Source organism: Tachyglossus aculeatus, chromosome 12 (assembly GCF_015852505.1).
Source record: "Tachyglossus aculeatus isolate mTacAcu1 chromosome 12, mTacAcu1.pri, whole genome shotgun sequence".
Lineage (NCBI taxonomy): Eukaryota > Metazoa > Chordata > Mammalia > Monotremata > Tachyglossidae > Tachyglossus > Tachyglossus aculeatus.
The window spans coordinates 32,928,645-32,952,804 of record NC_052077.1 but is presented as its reverse complement, the minus strand read 5'-3'; the positions used below and the strand labels follow the sequence as shown (position 1 = coordinate 32,952,804).

The following is a 24,160-nucleotide window of genomic DNA, read 5'->3' as shown; positions in this document are numbered from 1 at the left end:
CAAACATATATACATATATACAGGTGCTGTGGGGAAGGGAAGGAGGTAAAATGGGGGGGATGGAGAGGGGGACGAGGGGGAAAGGAAGGAAGGGGCTCAGGATCCCCTGGAGTTGATCAGCGTTTGGGGGAGGTACCCCAAGTTACTCCTGGTTCTGCGTGGGGTGGTCCAAGAAGTTCCGACTGCAGGGATCAGCTACTCCTTCCCGTCCTTGCACTTCCACCTCCACCGTTTTTCCCCCCACCACCCACCCTTCCTCTGTGTCCATTGACAAAAGAAGTGCGGAGGGCAGAGGTCGGTGGGCTCCTGAAGGAGCGGAGGAGACGGAACACCACCGGACTGGACGTTGGCACCAGCCTCTCAGATATCCGCTTCAAGGGAAACTCCCGTCCACGAACAAACTCTATCCTATCGTGAAACGAAACATGTGGGAAAAATTGTACATTGTGGCGATCTTCCTTTCCAGATGTCAGGGCGCGCAGGAAGGCGAGGCCAAGATCTGAAAGGAAATGTGTTTTTCTATAATATTCCACTGCCCAAAATAGAAAAACTTATTAAATCCAACGTCCCTGAACTAAGAGGCCAGTTCCCGCTAGGCATATCGCTGGTCCTTCGCCTCATGCTGTTGGTTTCCAAAGGAGACGATCGAAAGGATGCAGAAGCAAAGGTATGTCGTATATCCCCACTTAATAATAATAAGAATAGCATTTATTAAGCGCTTACTGTGTGTAAAGCACTGTTGTAAGTGCTGGGGAGGTTACAAGGTGATCAGGTTGTCCCACGGGGGGCTCACGGTCTTCATCCCCATTTTACAGATGAGGTAACTGATGCCCGGAGAAGTGAAGTGACTTGCCCAAAGTCACCCAGCTGACAATGGGCGGAGCCGGGATTTGAACCCATGACCTCTGACTCCAAAGCCCGGGCTCTTTCCACTGAGCCACGCTGCTTCTCTTTAATGCTATGGGGCTGAGGGTGGAGTGAATATCAAGCGCTTAAAGTTTGTTCTGTTGGTATCATGGTGCACAATTCGGTGTCAGTGGATCCCATGAGGGAAGAAATGGTTGTGCCTAGGCTCGAGGCATACAGCTGTAGTACTTCACAGCCTCAGCCTTACTACTACTACTATTACAATTATTATTATTATTATTATTATTATTATTATTATTATTATATTTGTTAAGTGCTTTCTATGTGCCAAGCAATTTTCTAAGCTCTGGGGTACATGCAGGGTAATCAGGGTGTCCCTTGCAGGGCTCACAGTTTTAATCCCCATTTTACAGATGAGGTAACTGAGGCACAGAGAAGTTAAGTGGCTTGCCTGAGGTCACATAGTAGGGGCGGAGCTGGGATTAGAACCCACGACCTCTGACTCCCAAGCCTGTGTTCTAGCCGCTAAGCCACACTTCTTCTCTGATACTACTAATACTGCTAATAATAATTGTGGTATTTCTTAAGCCCTTACTCTGTGCTGAGCACCGTATTCGCATTACTGTACAGTACTTTGCGTTTTCGCAGCTGTACAGTCTTTAGTAATAATAATAATGATAATAGCATTTATGAAGCGCTTACTATGTGCAAAGCACTGTTCTAAGCGCTGGAGAGGTTACAAGGTGATCAGGTTGTCCCACGGGGGGGTCACAGTCTTCATCCCCCATTTTACAGATGAGGTAACTGAGGCACAGAGAAGTTAAGTGGCTTGCCTGAGGCCACACAGTAGCTGGGATTAGAACCCACGACCTCTGACTCCCAAGCCCGTGTTCTACCCGCTAAGCCACACTTCTTCTCTGATACTACTAATACTGCTAATAATAATTGTGGTATTTCTTAAGCTCTTACTCTGTGCTGAGCACCGTATTCGCATTACTGTACAGTACTTTGCGTTTTTGCAGCTGTACAGTCTTTAGTAATAATAATAATAGCATTTATGAAACGCTTACTATGTGCAAAGCACTGTTCTAAGCGCTGGGGAGGTTACAAGGTGATCAGGTTGTCCCACGGGGGGCTCACAGTCTTCATCCCCCATTTTACAGATGAGGTAACTGAGGCACAGAGAAGCCCAAGCAAGGCACACAGCTGGCAATTGGTGGAGCCGGGATTTGAACCCATGACCTCGGACTCCAAAGCCCGGGCTCTTTCCACTGAGCCACGCTGCTTCTCTAAATTAGCAATGAATGGAAAGCGAAGTCTGCTAGTCGTGATGGACTGTGCCACTGACACCAAGTACAGTGCTTTGCGTTCAATAAGTGCTCAATAAATATGATCAATGGAGCCATTGGTATTTCTAATTTATATCCAGCGCTTAGAACAGTGCTTTGCACATAGTAGGCGCTTAACAAATGCCATCATTATTATTCAGTGTCTGTCTCCCCCTCTAGACTCCAAGCTCCTTGTGGGTAGGGAAGGTGTCTCCCTACTTTATTGTATTGTACTCGCCAAACTGTGAAGTACAGGCATATGTTGCCAACTTGTACTTCCCAAGCGCTTAGTACAGTGCTCTGCACACAGTAAGCGCTCAATAAATACGATTGATGATGAAGTACAGTGGTCTGCACTCAGTAAACATTCAATAAACATCAGAAAAGCAGCGTGGCTCAGTGGAAAGAGCACGGGCTTGGGAGTCAGAGGTCATGGGTTCTAATCCCGGTTCCGCCATTTGTCTGCTGGATGACCTTGGGCGAGTCACTCAACTTCTCTGAGCCTCAGTTACCTCATCTGTAAAATGGGGATGAAGACTGTGAGCCCCTCGTGGAACAACCTGATTACCTGGTATCGACCCCGGCGCTTTGAACAGTGCTTCGCACATAGTAAGCGCTTAACAAATGCCATCGTTATTATGATTATTATTATCACTGATTGACCTCCTACAGGAATATTCTGCTAGTGATGAACGTAACAATCATATAGAAATTTGTAGTGAAAAAATAGCAGTCATGATGGTGCCATTGTGCCATATTTAATTTAATTTCATTTAAATTTAATTTTATACCATAATCAATTGCCTTATGTCCTCTAATCCATTACTTTCCATCGACTTAAGAGCACGGGCTTTGGAGTCAGAGGCCGTGGGTTCAAATCCCGGCTCCGCCACTTGTCAGCTGTGTGACTGTGGGCAAGTCACTTCACTTCTCTGGGCCTCAGTTCCCTCATCTGTAAAATGGGGATTAAGACTGTGAGCCCCCCGTGGGACAACCTGATCACCTTGTTTCTACCCCAGCGCTTAGAACAGTGCTTTGCACATAGTAAGCGCTTAACAAATACCAACATTATTATTACTTACTGGTTACTTTAATACTCTAATACAATTCCCAGAGCATGAAGTTCTTCAAGAACACAAACCCTGCCTTACTGGAGAACTCCCTGTATTTTGGTTGTGCTTTCATAATTCTCTCTCCTTCGTACTTATTTGTTTATTTAAGTAAATAAATAGCGAGTTAATAGTGGAATCTAATCATTTTTTTTACAGTCACTATTGAACATTGTGGTTAAATAGAATATAGCATTGCTTTTTTAATTCCCAAATAACAGTTTGCATCTTTATCTTATGCCTTTTAAAGATGAGTAACCGGGTGTAAACTTTCCTCCAAAGGTATTATCAGTGCTGAAGCATTCCCTGCTGACTTTCAGCCGACCCAGAGCCATGGAGATGTTGAAAATATTCTTCTTATTTTCTTTGCAGTTTCTTGTTAAAGAGGTATGATTCCGTCCTTGTTTTCTAAGTGCTCTCACTAGATTTAGGGCCTTCATTTGCATCCAAATGGCTAAACCATGAGACTAGAGAGTTGATCTTACTAATCAGTGATATTTGAGAAACTCCTGGACTATCTTTTCTATATCTGCATGGGCTCTGAAACAATGTAGTAAAACCCAGGGGGCATCTGATTACTGAATTCCCCCTTCTAGACTGTGAGCCCACTGTTGGGTAGGGACTGTATCTATATGTTGCCAACTTGTACTTCCCAAGCGCTTAGTACAGTGCTCTGCACACAGTAAGCGCTCAATAAATACGATTGATTGATTGATTGATTGAATTGGCATTGAGCAATGAATCCCTGGGCCAGAGGGCCTGTTGAGACGTCCACCACCTTTAAATGCCCGTGTGACACAGAACGCACCTTTGGGATCTCTGAGAACTATCCCCCCATAATCCAGACCTGGGGATTCAGCGATTTCACGTATGCTTAGATGCCGAAGGTGAATGAAAATCGTGGGAAAACTTTGGTGTCCCCTGTGAAGTTATCTAAAGAATCAATTTCCCCCTGCACCTATGTAGACACATAAGTGTGGTGAGGCGCTCTAGCCTTTCATAAAAATAATAATTAATAATTACGGTGTTTGTTAAGCGCTTACTATGTGCCAAGCACTGCCTAAGCACTGGGGTAGATACAAGGTCATCAGATTGTCCCACATGGGACTCCAGTCTTCATCCCCATTTTGAAGATGAGATAACTGACGCACAGAGGAGTTAAGTGACTTGGGACTCCAGTCTTAATCCCCATTTTGAAGATGAGATAACTGAGGCACAGAGGAGTTAAGTGACTTGGGACTCCAGTCTTAATCCCCATTTTGAAGATGAGATAACTGAGGCCCAGAGAAGTTAAGTGACTTGCCCAAAGTCACACAGCTGACAAGTGGCAGAGCCTGGATTAGAATCCACGACCTCTGACTCCCAAGCCTGGGCTTTTTCCAGTAACCCACACTGCTTCTCTTGGCTGTTGTCAATCAATCAATCAATCAATCAATCAATCGTATTTATTGAGCGCTTACTGTGTGCAGAGCACTGTACTAAGCACTTGGGAAGTACAAGTTGGCAACAGTGGGCTCACAGTCTAGAAGGGGGAGACAGAGAACAAAGCCAAACACATTAACAAAACATATTAACATTGTTGTCATGACAAAGCTTCCAGTTGTGTTGGTCTACCAGCTTGAACGTACAAGTCATAAGGGATTTTGAACACAATGTGCCGCTGCATATCAAAAATTTTATGGAGCTTGACAGATCCATAAAAAAGAAGATACCACACTCATCTTCTAGAGCGGATCTACCAGTGTTACTTGACATCAAGTGAAACACTCAAGTGTCAGGACAGAATAAAAAATGACGAGATTCTGGAATACAGCCAGACTGCCAGCATCGCTCGTCACTTTGCATCTTCGCTGGGTGGGACTCGGGACGGGTGGAAGTTGATTCACAGAAGGCTGCTGTACGGAGAGCCGAAAGAGGGAAGCCATAAACACAGTGGAGAGAAGAAACCTATTAAAGGCATAGTGAAGAGAACCCTCAAACAAAGTGACAGAGAATAGGACATCGATCAGTAATGGTATTGAGGAATAATATTGCATGTAGAAAAGACCTCCTACTTAAAGGCTTCATATATATTCTTTTAAATCAGATCATTATTTAATAACTTGTATACATTGTTGTTGGAATGGTATACATTTTTGAAGCCCTTTGTATTTTGTGGTAGATTGAACTGTATCACTTCTAAACTGCAGATGGATTTTAGTACATGCAGAGCATTGTACTAAGGGCTTGGGAGAGTACAGTACACTAGAGTAGCTCCATACCATCCCCACCCTCAAAGAGCAGCCAGAGGCAGGTCTGGGTGGCATACAGCAATTAGAAATGGCATGATAAGCCTGGAACCGTGCCATTTATTTAGTCACATCGTCCTTCTCCCCCTTTACACTGTAAGCTCGTTGCGGGCAGGGAATGTGTCCGTTTATTGTATCTACCCCGGCGCTTAGAACAGTGCTTAAATACCATAATAATAGAGAAGCAGCGTGGCTCAGTCGAAAGAGCACGGGCTCTGGAGTCAGATCCCGACTCTGTCACTTTTCAGCTGTGTGACTTTGGGCAAGTCACTTCAATTCTCTGTGCCTCAGTTCCCTCATCTGTAAAATGGGGATTAAGACTGTGAGCCCCCCGTGGTCTAACCTGCTCTCCTTCCCCCTCCCGCTACACCAGGCAGAGTGGCCTGGTGGAAATAGCGAGAACCTGGGAGCCAGGAGACCCAGCTTCTTTTCCCAGCTCTGCGACAATGGACAACTCCCTTAATCTCCCTATGCCTCAGTTTCCTCAATTTAGAATGGGAATAAAATACCATTATTGGTACTGGTAAGGTTGGTATCCAACCTTATTATCTTGTGTCTACGCTGGGAAGCAGCGTGGCTCAGTGGAAAGAGCACGGGCTTCGGAGTCAGAGGTCATGGGTTCAAATCCCTGCTCCGCCAATTGTCAGCTGTGTGACTTTGGGCAAGTCGCTTAGCTTCTCTAAGCCTCAGTTACCTTATCTGTAAAATGGGGATTAAGACTGAGCCCCACGTGGGACAACCTGATCACCTTGTATCCCGAACAGTGCTTTGCACATAGTAAGCGCTTAATAAATGCCATTATTATTATTATTCTTGTTGCATCATACTCTCCCAGGTGCTTAGTACAGTGCTTTATGCACAATAAGTACCCAGTTAATACAACTGAATGAGTGAATGAACTGTGGAGTGGAGGCTTTGGGAAGCCCATGACACCAAAAGGGAGCAGAAATGGGGTCAGGCACCTTGCGTCAGTGTAGGGAGGATCGTTCCGAATACCCAGCACATTTCTACCCACTGATGAAAAAATCTTATCAGTGCAGCATCATCTTCAGATTTTCATTTATTCAATGGTATTGAATGTCTACTGTGTGCATAGCACTACTAAATGGTGAGAACTCCTTCTAAAAGAGGGTATTGGTTTGTTGTTGAAGGGCTCAAGAGAAAAGACCGAATACATGAAAATATGATTGTATATCAAAGAGATAAAGATAAGGTTAATAAATGGTATTTGTATGGAGGAAGCCAGATAGTGTAGGTATACACATACACTGGTGTTTAAACGTTTACAGAGAGTAAGATTTATCTGAAAGAAACCTTTATGCAGTTTAATTTTGAGAATATTGCTTCTCTCCTTGCTTATTCTGTTTGAGCATGATTTGTCAAAAGGAAGAGATTGGTGGCAAGGTAATATTTAAACAGCGATTACTCTAGCCAAGAGTGGGATTAGTTATAACCCCAAACTAGCAGAAAGACTGAAAATGTTCATAAATGCCTGAAAATGTTCATAAGGAAGAACCCAGCTAACTAATGAATTTGAATTCTTTAGGGCTATTTAGACCGAGAATGTAATCCCATGGGTTTTGCTGGACTTGTATCCCATTTGCATTATCATGAACCGGCGAATTTTCTCCTGGTCAGTTTTCTGGTGAAAGGCTTGTTACACAAACTCTGCACTCCAATCAAGGAAGGTGAGCTGCCATTTTCCTTCACTCCATTTAGATACAGTAGTATTTATGGAAATTCTAATGATCTATCTTTTCCAAATCTTATTTTTTCATAGAGGAGATCATTTTAGATCAAAGGTCACTACTGAATCGTGTATGCGTTCTATCTTCACTCTCCTGTTATTGCAGAATTTTTGTCACAGCACCATCTTATTTATCCTTTTTTGAGGATCTGTCCTCACAGAGTCTCCCTTTGGGTAATTAGGCTCCTCCTAAACTCTTCAGATAATTGTGGGACCTTCCAAATTGTTGAATTCCAGCAGGATAAAAACAGCCTAGGATCAGATTCAGATTTCTCTTGGCATGTGGACATCCTGGCTTTGTTTCTTAAACTAAATTTGAAATGACCGACTAATCTGGGCAATCTGATTCAGAAGTCTCCTCAGCATCCACATTCATGGGAAGTAAATGTGTTTTTTTTTTTTGTCATGAAGCCAGGATTGCATTAGCATTTTATCTGGATGATTTAGATCAAAAATATACATTGACTGAGAGGCAGTTAATGCACCGCAGATGGATGTTGAAACCAAGGATAGCATCTTTCATGCCTACATGCCCATACTTGCTTTAGTAGTATAGTTTTAGCGGAATATATATTTAGCTGCCTAGCATCTGCCATAGTAGAAGCAAGCCAGCTATTCTAAACGTTAGGGAAATGCAAAATAACTGTTCAACGTTGAGATCCATAACCCTTAATCACTAGTCACTAATCATTAGTCACTTAACCACCAATCACTAGAGAAGCAGTGTGGCTTAGTGGAAAGAGCATGGGCTTGAGAGTCAGAGTTCATGGGTTCTAATCCCAGCTCCGCCACGTGTCAGCTGTGTGACTTTAGGAAAGTCACTTAACTTCTCTGTGCCTCAGTGGCCTCATCTGTAAAATGGGGATTAAGACTGTGAGCCCCGCGTGGGACAACCTGATTACCTTGTATCTACCCCAGTGCTTAGAACAGCCATCATCATCATTATTATTACTATTAGTCCATCACTAGTGTTTGTAGAGAACTTTTTTTTTTGGTAGTGTTTGTTAAATGTGCCAAACACCGTTCTAAGCGCTGGGCTAGATACCAGGTAATCGGGTTGGACACAGTCCTTGCCCCACGTGGGGCTCACAATCTTAATCCCCATTTCACAGATGAGGTAATTAACTGAGGCCCAGAGAAGTGAAGTGACTTGCCGAAGGTCACACAGCAGGCAAGTGGAGCAGGGATTTGAACCCAAGCTCCTCCTGATTCCCAGGCCCGTGCTTTATCCACTAGGCCACACTGCTCCTCCAGCACGATCCATTAGCCACTAGATCACGAACAGAGTTAGTGTAATTCAGTTCTCTGCAAAAAGTTAGTGCTCAGTAAATACTATCTCCTCTGCCGGCCATGGGATGAGCAGAATCTACCGTCATTTCCTGAAAGAGGGTCCAGTCAACCCCCTCTAGCCCCCAGAACTCAGATTGTCAATTTCTTCAGCTGACATAACAGCGATTTAGTAGATAAGGCTAGTCTTGTGCAACATCCTGTGCCTGATTAATAATGATCATGATTCATTCATTCAATCATATTTACTAAGCGCTTACTGTGTGCAGAGCACCGTACTAAGCGCTGGGTTAGATACAAGTTAATCAGGTCAGATATGGTCCCTGTCCGGGCTGTGAGCCCACTGTTGGGTAGGGACTGTCTCTATATGTTGCCAATTTGTACTTCCCAAGCGCTTAGTACAGTGCTCTGCACATAGTAAGCGCTCAATAAATACGATTGATGATGGGGCTCACTGTTTAGTGATTAGATGAAAGGGTTGGTTTGGTTCCTGCATTTCAAGGTTCAGGGTTCCATTGAAATGTTACAGATCAGTTTGTCAATCAATCAGTCAGTTGTATTTATTGAGCACTTACTGTGCGCAGAACACTGTACTGAGCTCTTGGGAAAGCAAAATATAACAGAGTTCATAGGCATGTTTCCTGCCCATGACAAGCTTACAGTCTTAGATCTAACTGGATCTGAATTAGTTAATAACTTCCCTCAAAAAAAAAAAAAAATAACTCACAAGCCAATGTAAGCTCTTCCTGGGCAGGATATGTCACTGTTTACTGTTGTATTGTACTTTCCCAGGCTCTTATAGTACAGTGCTCTGCACACAGTAAGCGCTCAATAAATACGAATGAATGAATGACAGTCCCATCTTATTATTATTAACTGCCATAGATTGGTTATCAATTCCTCAGAAGCTATTTTTGCGTAATTTGGAATTCTGAAATTCTGAAATTATATTAACAATTTGTTAAACTCTTATAAAGTACTAGTAATTGCATTTATTGAGTACTAAAGTACAAGATTTACAGTTTTTCCCTGCACTGACTATTCCTTCTTTGAACAGGCTCTCCAGTTTTTTCTGAAGATGTGATGGAAAAGCTAGTACTGGTACTGGCAAACTTGTTTGGAAGGAAATACATTCTAGCCAAGTATTTTGAAGCTAAGAGAAATTTTCAGCAGTCAAAGGTAAGGCTAAAAGATTGGAGTCTTGATTTTTTAAAATTATTTAATAACATATGTGTTGAAGCAACTGGAAACGGTAAAACTGTTCAAGGAAAATTGGCATTTTCTGGCCCTTTATTTAAGCTGGCCGTGGCAAGCTCTGCGGCTGAAACTTATTCGGAGTCCCGTATTCCAATAGATTTTTCCACAAACCTATCCCAACTATGGCAGTTTCTTTCTTTAAGAATCTGTTTTTTCAACTGGGCATTTAACAAATCACCTTAATTCAGGGAGGGATCCATATCTGGTGACCCAAGTCTTCCTTCTAAGGGGCAGGCGCGGGTTTTTAGCCCTACCCCAGGGTTGAGGCTGCATAAGGCAAATCTGGTGGCATGTTGGAAACATTTCTTTATAAAATGGGAAGCACTGTGGTGTAGTAAAAAGAGCAAGGGGTTGGGAGTCAGAGGATCTGGTTTCTAATCCTGGCTCCACCACTTGTCTGCTGTCTGACCTTGGGCAAGTCACTTCACCTTCCTCTGTACCTCAGTTCCGTCATCTGGAAAACGGGGATTAAGACCGTCTGATGACTTGACACCTGTCCACGTGTTTTGTTGTCTGTCTCCCCCTTCTAATCAATCAATCGTATTTATTGAGGGCTTACTTTGTGCAGAGCACTGTACTAAGCGCTTGGGAAGTACATGTTGGCAACATATAGAGACAGTCCCTACCCAACAGTGGGCTCACAGTCTAGAAGGGGGAAACAGAGAACAAAACCAAACATATTATAGACTGTGAGCCCACTGTTGGGTAGGGACTGTCTCTATATGTTGCCAGCTTGTACTTCCCAAGCGCTTAGTACAGTGCTCTGCACACAGTAAGCGCTCAATAAATATGATTGATTGATTGATTGATATTAACAAAATAAACTGTGATAGACTGTGAGCCCTTTGTTGGGTAGGGACCGTCTCTATATGTTGCCAACTTGTACTTCCCAAGCGCTTAGTACAGTGCTCTGCCAACATTAAGCGCTCAATAAATACGATTGAATGAATAAAAGGGAGCCCCATGGGAAACGTGGACTCTGTCCAACCTGATTAGCTTGTAGCCACCCCAGGTCTGGATTGAGTGCCCGGCACGTAGAAACGGCTTAACAAATACAATAAAAAAAAGTCTTTCAGTTTAGATGCATTAATAAAATCAAATTTACTTGCTAGTTAGCCCCAATGGAATGTGCTAATTTTTGTTTTAAGGAATTTTTGGTTTAAAAAATTCATTTTTTGGTCCATATTATCTATTTGGGACAGGTCTAACTTTAAACACCAAGACAACAGCAGTGGGGATTGCCACAAGCTGACAAATTGAATTTTTTTTTCAATATAATTTGGCAGGAAATACAGAGAATTCTTAGGTTGAGGTTGGGCAGACAGGATTTTGTGGGGGTAAGATTACAATCTCTTTGTGGGTTTCCTGATTGCCCAGAAAGTTTATCCACCGACAGCTGCTCTCCAGGTATTCTGGGGTCTCCGTGCTGTTCCTTCCACTCAGCTGCCGGCCATCTGATCCTGCAAATGTTCCTGGGAGATGGATTCTAGAATGGACTACTTCAGTTGCCAACTTAAACCTTTTTTTCTCTCCAGTCATCACACTTCCCCAATTCCTTCTTCTCCCTCCAGCTTCTCCTGCTCTCGCACTTGACAGAGGGATTCTTGGCTCCCGACATAAGTTAAACAACGTGGTGTGGAGGGAGGAGAGCATGGCACTTCTTTGAAAGTGTTTGGGTAATTCAGTCTAGGTATTTACAGGTGCTGTGATCACTTTCAACTTCCTCCCATCCTGTGAAGCATAGCAAATCTTGTACCATCTGAGAACCACCTCTTGTTTTGTGAGAAAAAGTAAATATTAGGAAAAAAAAGCCTTTTGCTTATACAAGTGAATTAGATTGAAAGCAATTTAATTCAGCTCCACAAAATAATGATTTTAATATTGATATGAAAGAGTGAGTTCCAGGAATCCTCTTTGACAATTCCTTGAATCTCGTAAATGAAACATTTTGAAAAAAATATTTTGCATTTAGGTGTTCCTTGAAGATCTCCCCAAGGACTTTGAAGCGGCTGTATGTGACTATAACACAAAAATAAAAAAAGACTTTTGCTCTTTCATACGGATTGTTTCCAAACTGGCTGACATGAAGCAGGAATACCAACTCCCCTTGTCAAAAATAGGTAAGGACGTCCTCAAATTCCTGTTTGATGCTGTGGAAAGCTATAGTGTCGATAGGGCTGTTAAAGACTGGTGAAATGGCTAGGATTAGAGAGTGACTCAGGGCAAGCTTCCAGATTAGTGGCTGGTGATTTGTATTTTTGAGAAGTAAACCTATTTAGGGAAGGATCTAGATTGCTCCCTCATGAAGCTTTGAAACCATCTTAGTTACGAGTCTGTTTTGAGTCCCTCCCAAATCAATCGATCAATCAATGGTATTTACTGAGCGCTTATTATATGCAGAGCACTGTACTAAGTGCTGGGGAGAGTACAGAATAACAATATAACAGACACTTTCCCCTCCCACCTGATTATCTTGTCGCTTACCCTGCGCTCCGTACAGTGCTTACCACACAGTAAGTGCTTAAGAAATATCACAATTACTAGGAATCCCGATATTATCCAAGCCCTTGATTGAAGCAGTAGCCTGGGGATGGGATTGGGTGACTCTGTACTGCCTTCTCATCCTGGAAACAAATATCTGAAGCAAGACTTGATCAATTCCTAGAAATTCTGCAGCCTAGGAGTAGAGGGAAGAGAGCAGGAAAGAGATATCAGTATCCCTGGAGAAGCAACTGTCCATTGGGCCGATTCCTGAGCCAATCTCAAGGCTCTTCCAGGCTACTTAATCTTTAAAAAAAATTTTTTTAAATCCCTGACTGCACAACAACATCCCTTCTTACAATAGCTGGATAACAAGTTGTATTTCATTAAGGCCACTAAGACGTCTGCGGGTTTGTCAAGATCATTCGTACAATTTCTCCATAAAGGCTTGGCACCTCTCCTGCTAAAAGTGCTGCTTTCTGTGGGTCAAACAGAAGGCCAAACGCCAGCCACCCCGACGTTTTAGTCTTAAAATTCATAAACTAGGGTGAATTCAGTATATTAGCATTTTGAATGTTTTTAAAATCCATCTCTCACCATTTTTTTCTGATTAGATTTCACGGACGAAACATCTGCTGATTCTGCACTTGTGTCCCACTTGATGAGCTGCAAAGAGGGGAGGACGGCGGTTTCCCCCTTCGTGTGCCTATCTGGGTACACGGATCGGGATTTACTTGGCTCGGATTCTTTCAGCAGTGTAAGTGAGGGGTGGGGATAGAGGGACGTGGCATCTTGAAGAGAGGATGGTGACGGGAGGGAAGGGAAAGTTGACTCTCCAGGTAAAGACATTCAGTCCTCTTCTCCAGATGCTTCGAATGCCAGGCCCAGAAACTGAGTTTTGCCATTCCGTCCTTGAAGACTGACCCAGTTCTGGCCTAATCAGGGAATGCAGACCCCAACCAGATCTCCCCCACGTCATCCCCCGGGCCTGGAATGCCCTCCCTCTGCCCATCCGCCAAGCTAGCTCTCTTCCTCCCTTCAAGGCCCTGCTGAGAGCTCACCTCCTCCAGGAGGCCTTCCCAGACTGAGCCCCTTCCTTCCTCTCCCCCTCGTCCCCCTCTCCATCCCCCCATCTTACCTCCTTCCCTTCCCCACAGCACCTGTATATATGTATGTACATATTTATTACTCTATTTATTTATTTATTTTACTTGTACATATCTATTCTATTTATTTTATTTTGTCAGTATGTTTGGTTTTGTTCTCTGTCTCCCCTTTTTAGACTGTGAGCCCACTGTTGGGTAGGGACTGTCTCTCTATGTTGCCAACTTGTACTTCCCAAGCGCTCAGTACAGTGCTCTGCACACAGTAAGCACTCAATATGATTGATTGATTGATTGATTCTGAATTAAAGCCATCACATTTTCATGGTATTCATCGATTATGCAAAAATTGTAAAAGTTTAGAGCTGATCACTGACTCGGTTTCACGCCCTGCTTGATTTCAGCCCGCAGTGTGCTGGGCTCTGCCACGTACCCAGGGCCTTCTCAATATCCCTGGTGTCTGCTGCCTTGTGGCTTCTATTTGGAACACAATTAAGTGCTAGATGCCATTTATAAGCAGCTGGATTCAGTTCCCTGCTCAACCTCAGGGACAGGTGGGCCTTTGAAGTACTGCCATTCCACTGCCACTACTCAGCCTGCCTCCCTTGGGTAGCGGCTGAGGGATTCTAAACCATTCACGGACCATCTGAAGCATGTGAGTTATGCCATCCACCGAACCCCGGCCCCAGGGTCAGAAATGGAGCCTAACTCCTCCTCCTGGAGCTCTCATGTTGGCTGGAAGGCACGTGCTGGACGATATGGAATCCCCTTCAGCTCGGAAAATGGGGCTGCCCAGAGAGGGAGGTTCTTCTCCCTCCCCTCCCTGCCATAGTCCATTTATTTTATTTTGTTAGCATGTTTGGTTTTGTTCTCTGTCTCCCCCTTTTAGACTGTGAGCCCACTGTTGGGTAGGGACTGTCTCTATATGTTGCCAACTTGTACTTCCCAAGCGCTTAGTACAGTGCTGTGCACACAGTAAGCGCTCAATAAATACGATTGATTGATTGATTGAGGGAGGTTCTCCCTCCCCTCCCTGCCATATTCTATTTATTTTATTTTGTTAGTATGTTTGGTTTTGTACTCTGTCTCCCCCTTTTAGACTGTGAGCCCACTGTTGGGTAGGGACTGTCTCTATATGTTGCCAACTTGGACTTCCCAAGCGCTTAGTACAGTGCTCTGCACACAGTAAGTGCTCAATAAATACGATTGATTGATTGATTGAGGGAGGTTCTTCTCCCTCCCCTCCCTGCCATATTCTATTTATTTTATTTTGTTAGTATGTTTGGTTTTGTTCTCTGTCTCCCCCTTTTAAACTGTGAGCCCACTGTTGGGTAGGGACTGTCTCTATATGTTGCCAACTTGTACTTCCCAAGCGCTTAGTACAGTGCTCTGCACACAGTAAGCGCTCAATAAATACGATTGATTGATTGATTGAGGGAGGTTCTTCTCCCTCCCTTCCCTGCCATATTCCATTTATTTTATTTGTTAGTATGTTTGGTTTTGTACTCTGTCTCCCCCTTTTAGACTGTGAGCCCACTGTTGGGTAGGGACTGTCTCTCTATGTTGCCAGCTTGTACTTCCCAAGTGCTTAGTACAGTGCTTTGCACACAGTAAGTGCTCAATAAATACGATTGATTGATTGATTGATTGAGGGAGGTTCTTCTCCCTCCCCTCCCTGCTATATTCTATTTATTTTATTTTGTTAGTATGTTTGGTTTTGTTCTCTGTCTCCCCCTTTTAGACTGTGAGCCCACTGTTGGGTAGGGGCTGTCTCTATGTGTTGCCAACTTGTACTTCCCAAGCGCTTAGTACAGTGCTCTGCACACAGTAAGCGCTCAATAAATACGATTGATTGATTGATACGCCCTCACCTGTATATATGTATATATGTTTGCACATATTTATTACTCTATTTATTTTACTTGTACATATCTATTTTATTTATTTTATTTTGTTAGTATGTTTGGTTTTGTTCTCTGTCTCCCCCTTTTAGACTGTGAGCCCACTGTTGGGTGGGGACTGTCTCTATATGTTGCCAACTTGTACTTCCCAAGCGCTTAGTACAGTGCTCTGCACACAGTAAGCGCTCAATAAATACAATTGATTGATTGATTGATACGCCCTCACCTGTATATGTTTGTACATATTTATTACTCTATTTATTTTACTTGTACATATCTATTCTATTTATTTTATTCTGTCAATATGTTTTGTTGTCTGTCTCCCCCTTCTAGACTGTGAGCCCACTGTTGGATAGGGACCGTCTCTAGATGTTGCCAACGTGGACTTCCCAAGCGCTTAGTACAGTGTTCTGCACACAGTAAGCGCTCGATAAATACGATTGATTGATTCATTCATTCATCCAGTCGTATTTATCGAGCGCTTATGGTGTGCAGAGCACTGTACTAAGAGCTTGGGAAAGTACAATACAACAATAAATAGTGACATTCCCTGCCCACGCGAGCTTGCAGTCTAGAGGGGGGAAGACAGACATCAATACAAATAAATAAAATTACAGATGTGTTAAATCACTTCTTATAGGGGGCACTTGAATTTGAACCAGAGTCTGCAGTCAAATGCTCTACCCCTGAGCCATATGCCCAGGATAAGAAAAGCAGCATGGTCTAGTGGTTCAGTGGCAAGAATAGGGGCTTGGGATTCAGAGGACGTGGGTTCAAATCCCGGCTCCGCCACTTGTCTGCTATGTGACCTTAGGCAAGCCTCAGTTCGTGCCTCAGTCACCTCATCTGCAAAATGGGGATTAAGACTGTGAGCCCCACGTGGGACAACCGGATCACCTTCTATCTACCCCAGTGCTTAGCACATAATAAGCGCTTAACACATACCATTATTATTAATAATAATTATTAGAGGATGGGCTGGGGAGTCGGAAGATCAAGAGTTCTAATCCCAGCTCCGTCATCTGTCTGCTGAGTGACCTTGGGCAAGTAGCTTAACTTCTCAGTGCCTCTGTTTCCTCCTCTGTAAAATGGGGATTCAGACTATGAGCCTCAGGGACTGTGTCCACCCTGATTATCCCATATCTACCCCAGCACCCAGAACAGTGCCCGGCGCATAGTAAGCGCCCAACAAATACTGTCATTATTATTATTCCAGTACTGACTCCATTTCTAACTCCAGGGTCTGTAGAATCCCAGGAAATAGGAATTCAGCTCCTTGTCCCACTTAGCCGATTCTGTAGGACTTCCGAGAGTGGGATAATAATTTGCAACAATTACAAAATCTGACCTGTGAAATAGTCTGCAAGCAGGAAAGAACTACCAGCACAGGCCCGGGAGTTAGAAAGACCTGAGTTCTAATCAATCAATCAATCAATCGTATTTATTGAGCGCTTACTGTGTGCAGAGCACTGTACTAAGCGCTTGGGAAGGACAAGTTGGCAACAATTCTAACTTGGACTCTGCCACGTGTCCGCCGTGTGACCTTGGGAAAGTCATTTTTCTCTGCCTCAGTTACCTCATCCGTAAAATGGGGATTGAGGCCGTGAGCTCGACACAGGACAGGGACTGGGTCCAACTCGATTTGCTTGTATCCGCTCCAGCGCTTAGCACAGTGTCTGGCACATAGTTTCCCATTTGGGAAAAAAATTAAAATAAAAACTACCAGCCATTTGAGAAAGATGAATTAAGAAATAAACTGCTCTTTTTGTTCAGGTGGTACTGCAATCGATTGGTGTTAATGACTCCCTTGTTCCTGTACTGGACTTAAAGAAATATGACAGTAGAGGAAGAAGAATGCCACTTAACGCATATGCGCTTGACTTTTACAAGCACGGATCCATAACGGCATTGTCAGAGGACAATGGGTAAACAATTCCTATTTATTTACCTATACACGTTGAAGTGGGTGTTCAAAAACGTTACTGATTTTAGAAGATGGACAATAGCATCCTTCTCAGAGTCAGCATCATTGGGTTAACCATAGTAACATTTTGGAAACTCTTTGTTTGCGGAGAATGATAAAAATTTTGAAGATCTTTGGCCCAAGGACACACAAGAGGGGGAAAAAAGATCTAAGAGATCTTCCTTTTATGATGATGAAGATAGCTTCGAATAATGGGACATACTCTGAACATTAAATGGGCTTTTCCATGAATTGCCCTTCTGATTTCTAATTTCTCCCAGAATTATAATCGTCTAAAGTTGTAAACACTGCAAATGATAGAAAACCTTTATTCTCAAAGATATCGGGCAGAATTTTCCATAATTCTGGTACAATTGAAAACTCTATGCATTCTTTTAATTTTTTTTCCCTGAAAACTTTCATGGAATATCTGTAACCTTATCTCAGCTTAATGTGGCTTTCATTGTTTACTGTGGAACAAAAGTAATTAATGACTATATTGTGGTTTTACCAGTAAGAGAAATGAGGAACTCGTTAGTGCTTTTGATTTTAAAATTCAGATGTGTTTTTATTTTAGGTTGCATAGAGGAGAAGTTTTCCTTCTGCTGAAGGATTTTTTGCTCACCATACAATCGATCAGGTATTTCGAAGTTCATATCTTCTCAACAGAGGTAGTCCTATCATTGTTGGGGCTAACTGCTGAGAGTTGGGGTTTACTTTTCTTCTTGGAAAGATCGCAAGAATGATAATGATGATAATTGTGGTATTTGCTAAGCGTTTACTCTGTGCCAAGCACTGTGCTATGCTCTGGGGTAGGTATAGTCATTCAATCGTATTTATTCATTCATTCATTCAATCGTATTTATTGAGCGCTTACTGTGTGCAGAGCACTGTACTGCGTGCTTTATAATAATAATGTTGGTATTTGTTAAGCGCTTACTATGTGCAAAGCACTGTTCTAAGCGCTGGGGTAGGTACAAGGTAATCAGGTTGTCCCACGAGGGGCTCACAGTCTTCATCCCCATTTTACAGAGGAGGGAACTGAGGCCCAGAGAAGTGAAGTGACTTGCCCAACGTCACACAGCTGACAAGTGGCGGAGCTGGGATTTGAACCCACGACCTCTGACTCCAAAGCCCGGGCTCTTTCCACTGAGCCACGCTGGCCGTGTGCCACATGAGTCTCAAAGTCAAAGGGGGAGGGAAAACAAGCATTTAATCCCCATTAAAGATGAGGAAACTGAGGCACAGGGAAGTAGAGCATTCTACAGCACCTGTATATATGTATATATACATGTACATGTATATATGTATATATTCAGCACCTGTATATACCTGTATATATATATTCCCCCAGCACCTGTATATATGTATATATGTTTGTGCATATTTATTACTCTGTTTATTTATTTATATTTTATTTGTACATATCTGTTCTATTTATTTTATTTTGTTAGTATGTTTGGTTTTGTGCTCTGTCTCCCCCTTTTAGACTGCGAGCCCACTGTTGGGTAGGGACTGTCTCTATATGTTGCCAACTTGTACTTCCCCAGCGCTTAGTACAGTGCTCTGCACACAGTAAGCGCTCAATAAATACGATTGATTGATTAACCCAGGTGTCCTGTCTCCCAGGCCTATATTTACGAAACTGTTCCAGGGTTGGCAGTTGGGTCAGGCTTAGTTTAGAAGCCAGTGCGATGTCTGGGGGGAAAAAAATCTTTTTTTGATTTGATTCCTCTTGTTTGTTTGACGAAAACTCTCGTGCAGGAAACTTGGACTGATCCGAAGCAGCGCGGCTCAGTGGGAAAGAGCCTGGGCTTTGGAGTCAGAGGTCATGGGTTCAAATCCCGGCTCCGCCGAGTGTCAGCTGTGTGACTCTGGGCAAGTCACTTAATCAATCAATCAATCGTATTTATTGAGCGCTTACTATGTGCAGAGCACTGTACTCTGTGCCTCAGTTCCCTCATCTGTAAAATGGGGATGAAGACTGTGAGCCCCCCGTGGGACAACCTGATCACTTTGTAACCTCCCCAGCGCTTAGAACAGTGCTTTGCACATAGTAAGCGCTTAATAAATGCCGTCATTATTATTATTATCCTCTAGATTGTAAGCTCGTCCTTCTAGACTGTATGCTCACTGGGGGCAGGGAAAGGGTTTACCAACTCCGTTAATATTGTTGTACTCTCCCAAGCGCTTAGTACAGTGCTCTGCACGCAGTAAGTGCTCGATAATTACCATTGATCCTACTGCTCCTCCAAAGGGCAGCGTAAGAAACAGGGAAAGCCGTAGTGTGGAGAAGCTTCCAGGAGGGAATTTGGAAAAGATTGAGAGAGGATCAGGCCTTGTGGCCCAAGGAATCAATCAATCGTATTTATTGAGCACTTACTGTGTGCAGAGCACTGTACTAAGCGCTTCAATAGCTGATAGAATCAAGCGTCTTCAGGCAGCCCCCTGGTTCTCTTCCTCTGATGAGCCCTGTGCCCAATTTTCTTCAGCTGCCTCTCCTGCTAGCTTACTTTGGTTCTGATCATCATAATAATAATAAGAATAATGATAATAATAATAATAATAATAATAATAATAATAATAATAATGATGGCATGTGTTAAGCGCTATGTGCCAAGCACTATTCTAAGCCCTGGGGTGGATACCTCGTCCCCCTCGTCCCCCTCTCCATCTCCCCCATCTTTCCTCCTTCCCTTCCCCACAGCACCTGTATATATGTATATATGTTTGTACATATTTATTACTCTATTTATTTATTTATCTTACTTGTACATATCTATGCTATTTATTTTATTTTGTTAGTATGTTTGGTTTTGTTCTCTGTCTCCCCCTTCTAGACTGTGAGCCCGCTGTTGGGTAGGGACTGTCTCTATGTGTTGCCGACTTGTACTTCCCAAGCGCTTAGTCCAGTGCTCTGCACACAGTAAGCGCTCAATAAATACGATTGATTGATTGATTGATACAAGCTAATTAGGTTGTCCCACATGGGGCTCCCAGTTAATCCCCATTTTACAGATGAGGTAACTGAGGCACAGAGAAGTGACTTGCCCAAAGTCACACAGCTGACAAGTGGCGGAGCCCGGATTAGAACCCACATCCTCTGACCCCCAAGCCCGTGCTCCTTCCACGGAGACACGCTGATTTGTCCCTCCCTCCCTGATGCCTCCCTTGCCTCCTTGCTGTTCATTCATTCAATCGTATTTATTGAGCGCCTACTGTGTGCAGAGCACTGTACTAAGCGCTTGGGAAGTACAAGTCGGCGACTTATAGAGACGGTCCCTACCCAACAACGGGCTCACAGTCTAGAAGGGGGAGACAGACAACAAAACATCATCATCATCATCAATCGTATTTATTGAGCGCTTACTGTGTTCAGAGCACTGTACTAAGCGCTTGGGAAGTACAAATTGGCAACATATAGAGACGGTCCCTACCCAACAGTGGGCTCACAGTCTAAAAGGGGGAGACAGGGAACAAAACCAAACATGGAGACAGGCGAACCCACCCCCACTGCTGTCTATCAGTCAAGCTATAATATTATTGGGTGCTTATTGTCTGAAGAGGGACTATACTAAACGCTTGGGGGAGTACAGTACAACAGGTAAAAATACAATAGGCAAAAATATTTTAATAAAGCCACGGGCATCAGCGCTGGCAGTATCGAGCTAATATTCGCGGTCCTGGGTGTGAGGTAATAATTAGGGTTTTGGTAAGGTATTTATTCGTTTCAGTTGAAAAAGAAAAAAAAAGTGGTTAGCGCCTACATTTCCTTTAGGTTTAGTAGGAGGGCTATAAAGTATGTGTTCAGCCATTCAGTCTAATTCTGCTCAGCTCACATTTTCGAAAGATAAATGGGGAAAGCTTGTTTTAGACTGTTTATTTATTCTATTTGTACATATGTATTCTATTTATTTTATTTTGTTAGTATGTTTGGTTTTGTTCTCTGTCTCCCCCTTTTAGACTGCGAGCCCACTGTTGGGTAGGGACTGTCTCTATAGGTTGCCAATTTGTACTTCCCAAGCGCTTAGCACAGTGCTCTGCACATAGTAAGCGCTCAATAAATACGATTAATGATGATGATGATGATGGAGTATAGACTGTGAACACAGCAGTCTACTTGTGCTCTGGAGTCGTTTATAACAGAAAACAGAAAGGGTCCCTGGTCCCGGCTCTCAAGGAGCTTACTACAGTCTATAGCGTGGCTCAGTAGGAAAGAGCGCGGGCTTTGGAGTCAGAGGTCATGGGTTCAAATCCCGGCTCTTGGGGCAAGTCACTTCACTTCTCTGGGCCTCAGTTACCTCATCTGTAAAATGGGGACTGAGACTGTGAGCCCCATGAGGGACAACCTGATAATATTGTAGCCTCCCCAGCGCTTAGAACAGTGCTTTGCTCATGGTAAGCGCTTAATAAATGCCATTATTAAATATGGTAAGCACGCCGGAAATATGTGCAGTTAAATATATACCCCCGGTCCTCCTCTACCACGGGGGTTGTTGTCTTGAGGAACCCTGTGCTAAGGAAAATATGCGATGTAGTATTCATCTCGTGTTTGACAGTGCTAAGCGCTTAGTACAGTGCTCTGCACATAGTAAGCGCTCAATAAATACGATTGATGATGTTTGACAGCACACACGTGCTGGACTGTGTCACGCTAGATCCAGACAGACATGTGTTGTTGGGAGAATGCTCCCTAATTCTGCCATCTTCCATCCTAAAGGTGTAGTGATTAACTGTTCAAGATAAGGCCATTTAAAGACTCTATTCACTATATAATAATAATAATGGTATTTATTAAGCGCTTACTACGTGAGAAGCAGCGTGGCTCAGTGGAAAGAGCCCGGGCTTTGGAGCCAGAGGTCATGGGTTCAAATCCCGGCTCTGCCAACTGTCAGCTGTGTGACTTTGGGCAAGTCTGTGAGCCCACTGTTGGGTAGGGACTGTCTCTATATGTTGCCAACTTGTACTTCCCAAGTGCTTAGTACAGTGCTCTGCACACAGTAAGCGCTCAATAAATACGATTGATGATGATGATGAAGTCACTTAACTTCTCTGGGCCTCAGTTCCCTCATCTGTAAAATGGGGATGAAGACTGTGAGCCCCCCGTGGGACAACCTGATCACCTTGTAACCTCCCCAGCGCTTAGAACAGTGCTTTGCCCATAGTAAGCGCTTAGTAAATGCCATTATTATTATTATTATTATTATGCCTTATTAAGGAGTGCCTCACAAGGAACACGTTGGGGCTGAAGTGAAATTGAAGCTTTCTTCTGAGTTGAAAATGATTCCCTCTGATTTAAATCCCATTGGTGTATTTAGCCAGGGAGGTATTGGTTTACATATTTAAACGTGATGACCAGTTGTTTTTCTTTGAAATTTTGCAGCGTGTCTCTGAGTGAACTGTGTGAAAAAGAAGATGATAATGTGGTGCTCGCCTTCAAACAGCTGAGTAGCAGCTTCAAAGCAAGACTGGATAAAGTCAATGACTAAAGAGACAAAGCAAAAAATGAGCTGGGAATTTTGTGGGGAGGGAGGGGGGGTCTTATTTTGCAATTCTCAGTACTCATGCCACAGATCACGCATTCCTGACTCCGCCACTTGTCAGCTGTGTGGCTTTGGGCAAGTCGCTTAACTTCTCTGTGCCTCAGTTCCCTCATCTGTAAAATGGGGATTAAGATTGTGAGCCCCACGTGAGACAACCTGATCACCCTTGTATCCTCCTAATCAATCAATCAATCAATCGTATTTATTGAGCGCTTACTGTGTGCAGAGCACTGTACTAAGCGCTTGGGAAGTACAAATTGGCAACACGTAGAGACAGTCCCTACCCAACAGTGGGCTCACAGTCTAAAAGGGGGAGACAGAGAACAGAACCAAACATACCAACAAAATAAAATAAAGAGGATAGAAATGTACAAGTAAAATAAATAAATAAATAAATAAATAGAGTAATAAATATGTACAACCATATATACATATATACAGGTGCTGTGGGGAAGGGAAGGAGGTAAGATGGGGGGATGGAGAGGGGGACGAGGGGGAGAGGAAGGAAGGGGCTCAGTCTGGGAAGGCCTCCTGGAGGAGGTGAGCTCTCAGCAGGGCCTTGAAGGGAGGAAGAGAGCTAGCTTGGCGGAGGGGCAGAGGGAGGGCATTCCAGGCCCGGGGGATGACGTGGGCCGGGGGTCGACTAGAGCTTATAACAGTGCTTTGCGCTTAGTAAGCGCTTAACAAATACCATTATTCATTCTTTCAATAATAATAATAATTATTATTCTATTTGATGTTCCTGAATAATAATATTCATTCAGTCAGTCAGTCATATTTATTGAGCGCTTACTGTGTGCACAGCACTGTATTAAGCTCTTGGGAAAGTACAATACAGCAATAAAGAGAGACGACCCCCGCCCACAGTGACCTCACAGTGTAGCTCACATTTCTAAACTGCCAAGGGAGTGATCATTTAGCAAATTTACGGCATAACGTTTTAAACTTTTCCATGAAATTATCTCCAATACTGTCTTCCAACAATATCTCCTTTCAGACCTCGAGGGTGAAAGGAACCTCCCTGCCACGATAGATAATAATGACCCTGATTAAGTGCCTACTCCACTTACTATGGCTTTGAGCCAGGATAGATAAGAGGTAGATACAGCCCCTCTCCTCCACGAAGCTCAATGAATGATCTTGTCCCAATTTTCCAGAAGAGGAAACTGAGGTGAAAGGGATGAAGTGAATTTCCCAAGGCCAAGTCTGAATCCCAGTCCCGAGCACTTTCCATTAGGCTTTTTTGGGTTCTCTCTAGAGTCATCGTGCCAACACGGCTTCTGGAA

At 43.5% G+C, this 24,160-nt stretch overlaps 1 protein-coding gene across 2 annotated transcripts in view; it reads left to right on the top strand.

Annotated features, from left to right (window-relative positions):
- Nucleotides 1-22,948, top strand: part of LOC119935821 (probable ATP-dependent RNA helicase DDX60) — an 87,641-nt gene extending 64,693 nt beyond the window's left edge. Inside the window, exons 30-38 of one of the 2 annotated variants that reach the window (XM_038755321.1) lie at nucleotides 467-667; nucleotides 3,587-3,691; nucleotides 7,139-7,280; nucleotides 9,684-9,805; nucleotides 11,856-12,003; nucleotides 12,979-13,121; nucleotides 17,142-17,293; nucleotides 17,909-17,971; nucleotides 22,715-22,948. In XM_038755321.1, the coding sequence (XP_038611249.1) occupies nucleotides 467-667; nucleotides 3,587-3,691; nucleotides 7,139-7,280; nucleotides 9,684-9,805; nucleotides 11,856-12,003; nucleotides 12,979-13,121; nucleotides 17,142-17,293; nucleotides 17,909-17,971; nucleotides 22,715-22,820 (1,182 nt within the window). In that variant the 3' untranslated portion in view covers nucleotides 22,821-22,948. The remainder of the gene's footprint in view (nucleotides 1-466; nucleotides 668-3,586; nucleotides 3,692-7,138; nucleotides 7,281-9,683; nucleotides 9,806-11,855; nucleotides 12,004-12,978; nucleotides 13,122-17,141; nucleotides 17,294-17,908; nucleotides 17,972-22,714) is intronic. The other variant, XM_038755322.1, reaches the window with a different exon arrangement.
- The last annotated feature ends 1,212 nt before the right edge of the window (nucleotides 22,949-24,160 follow it).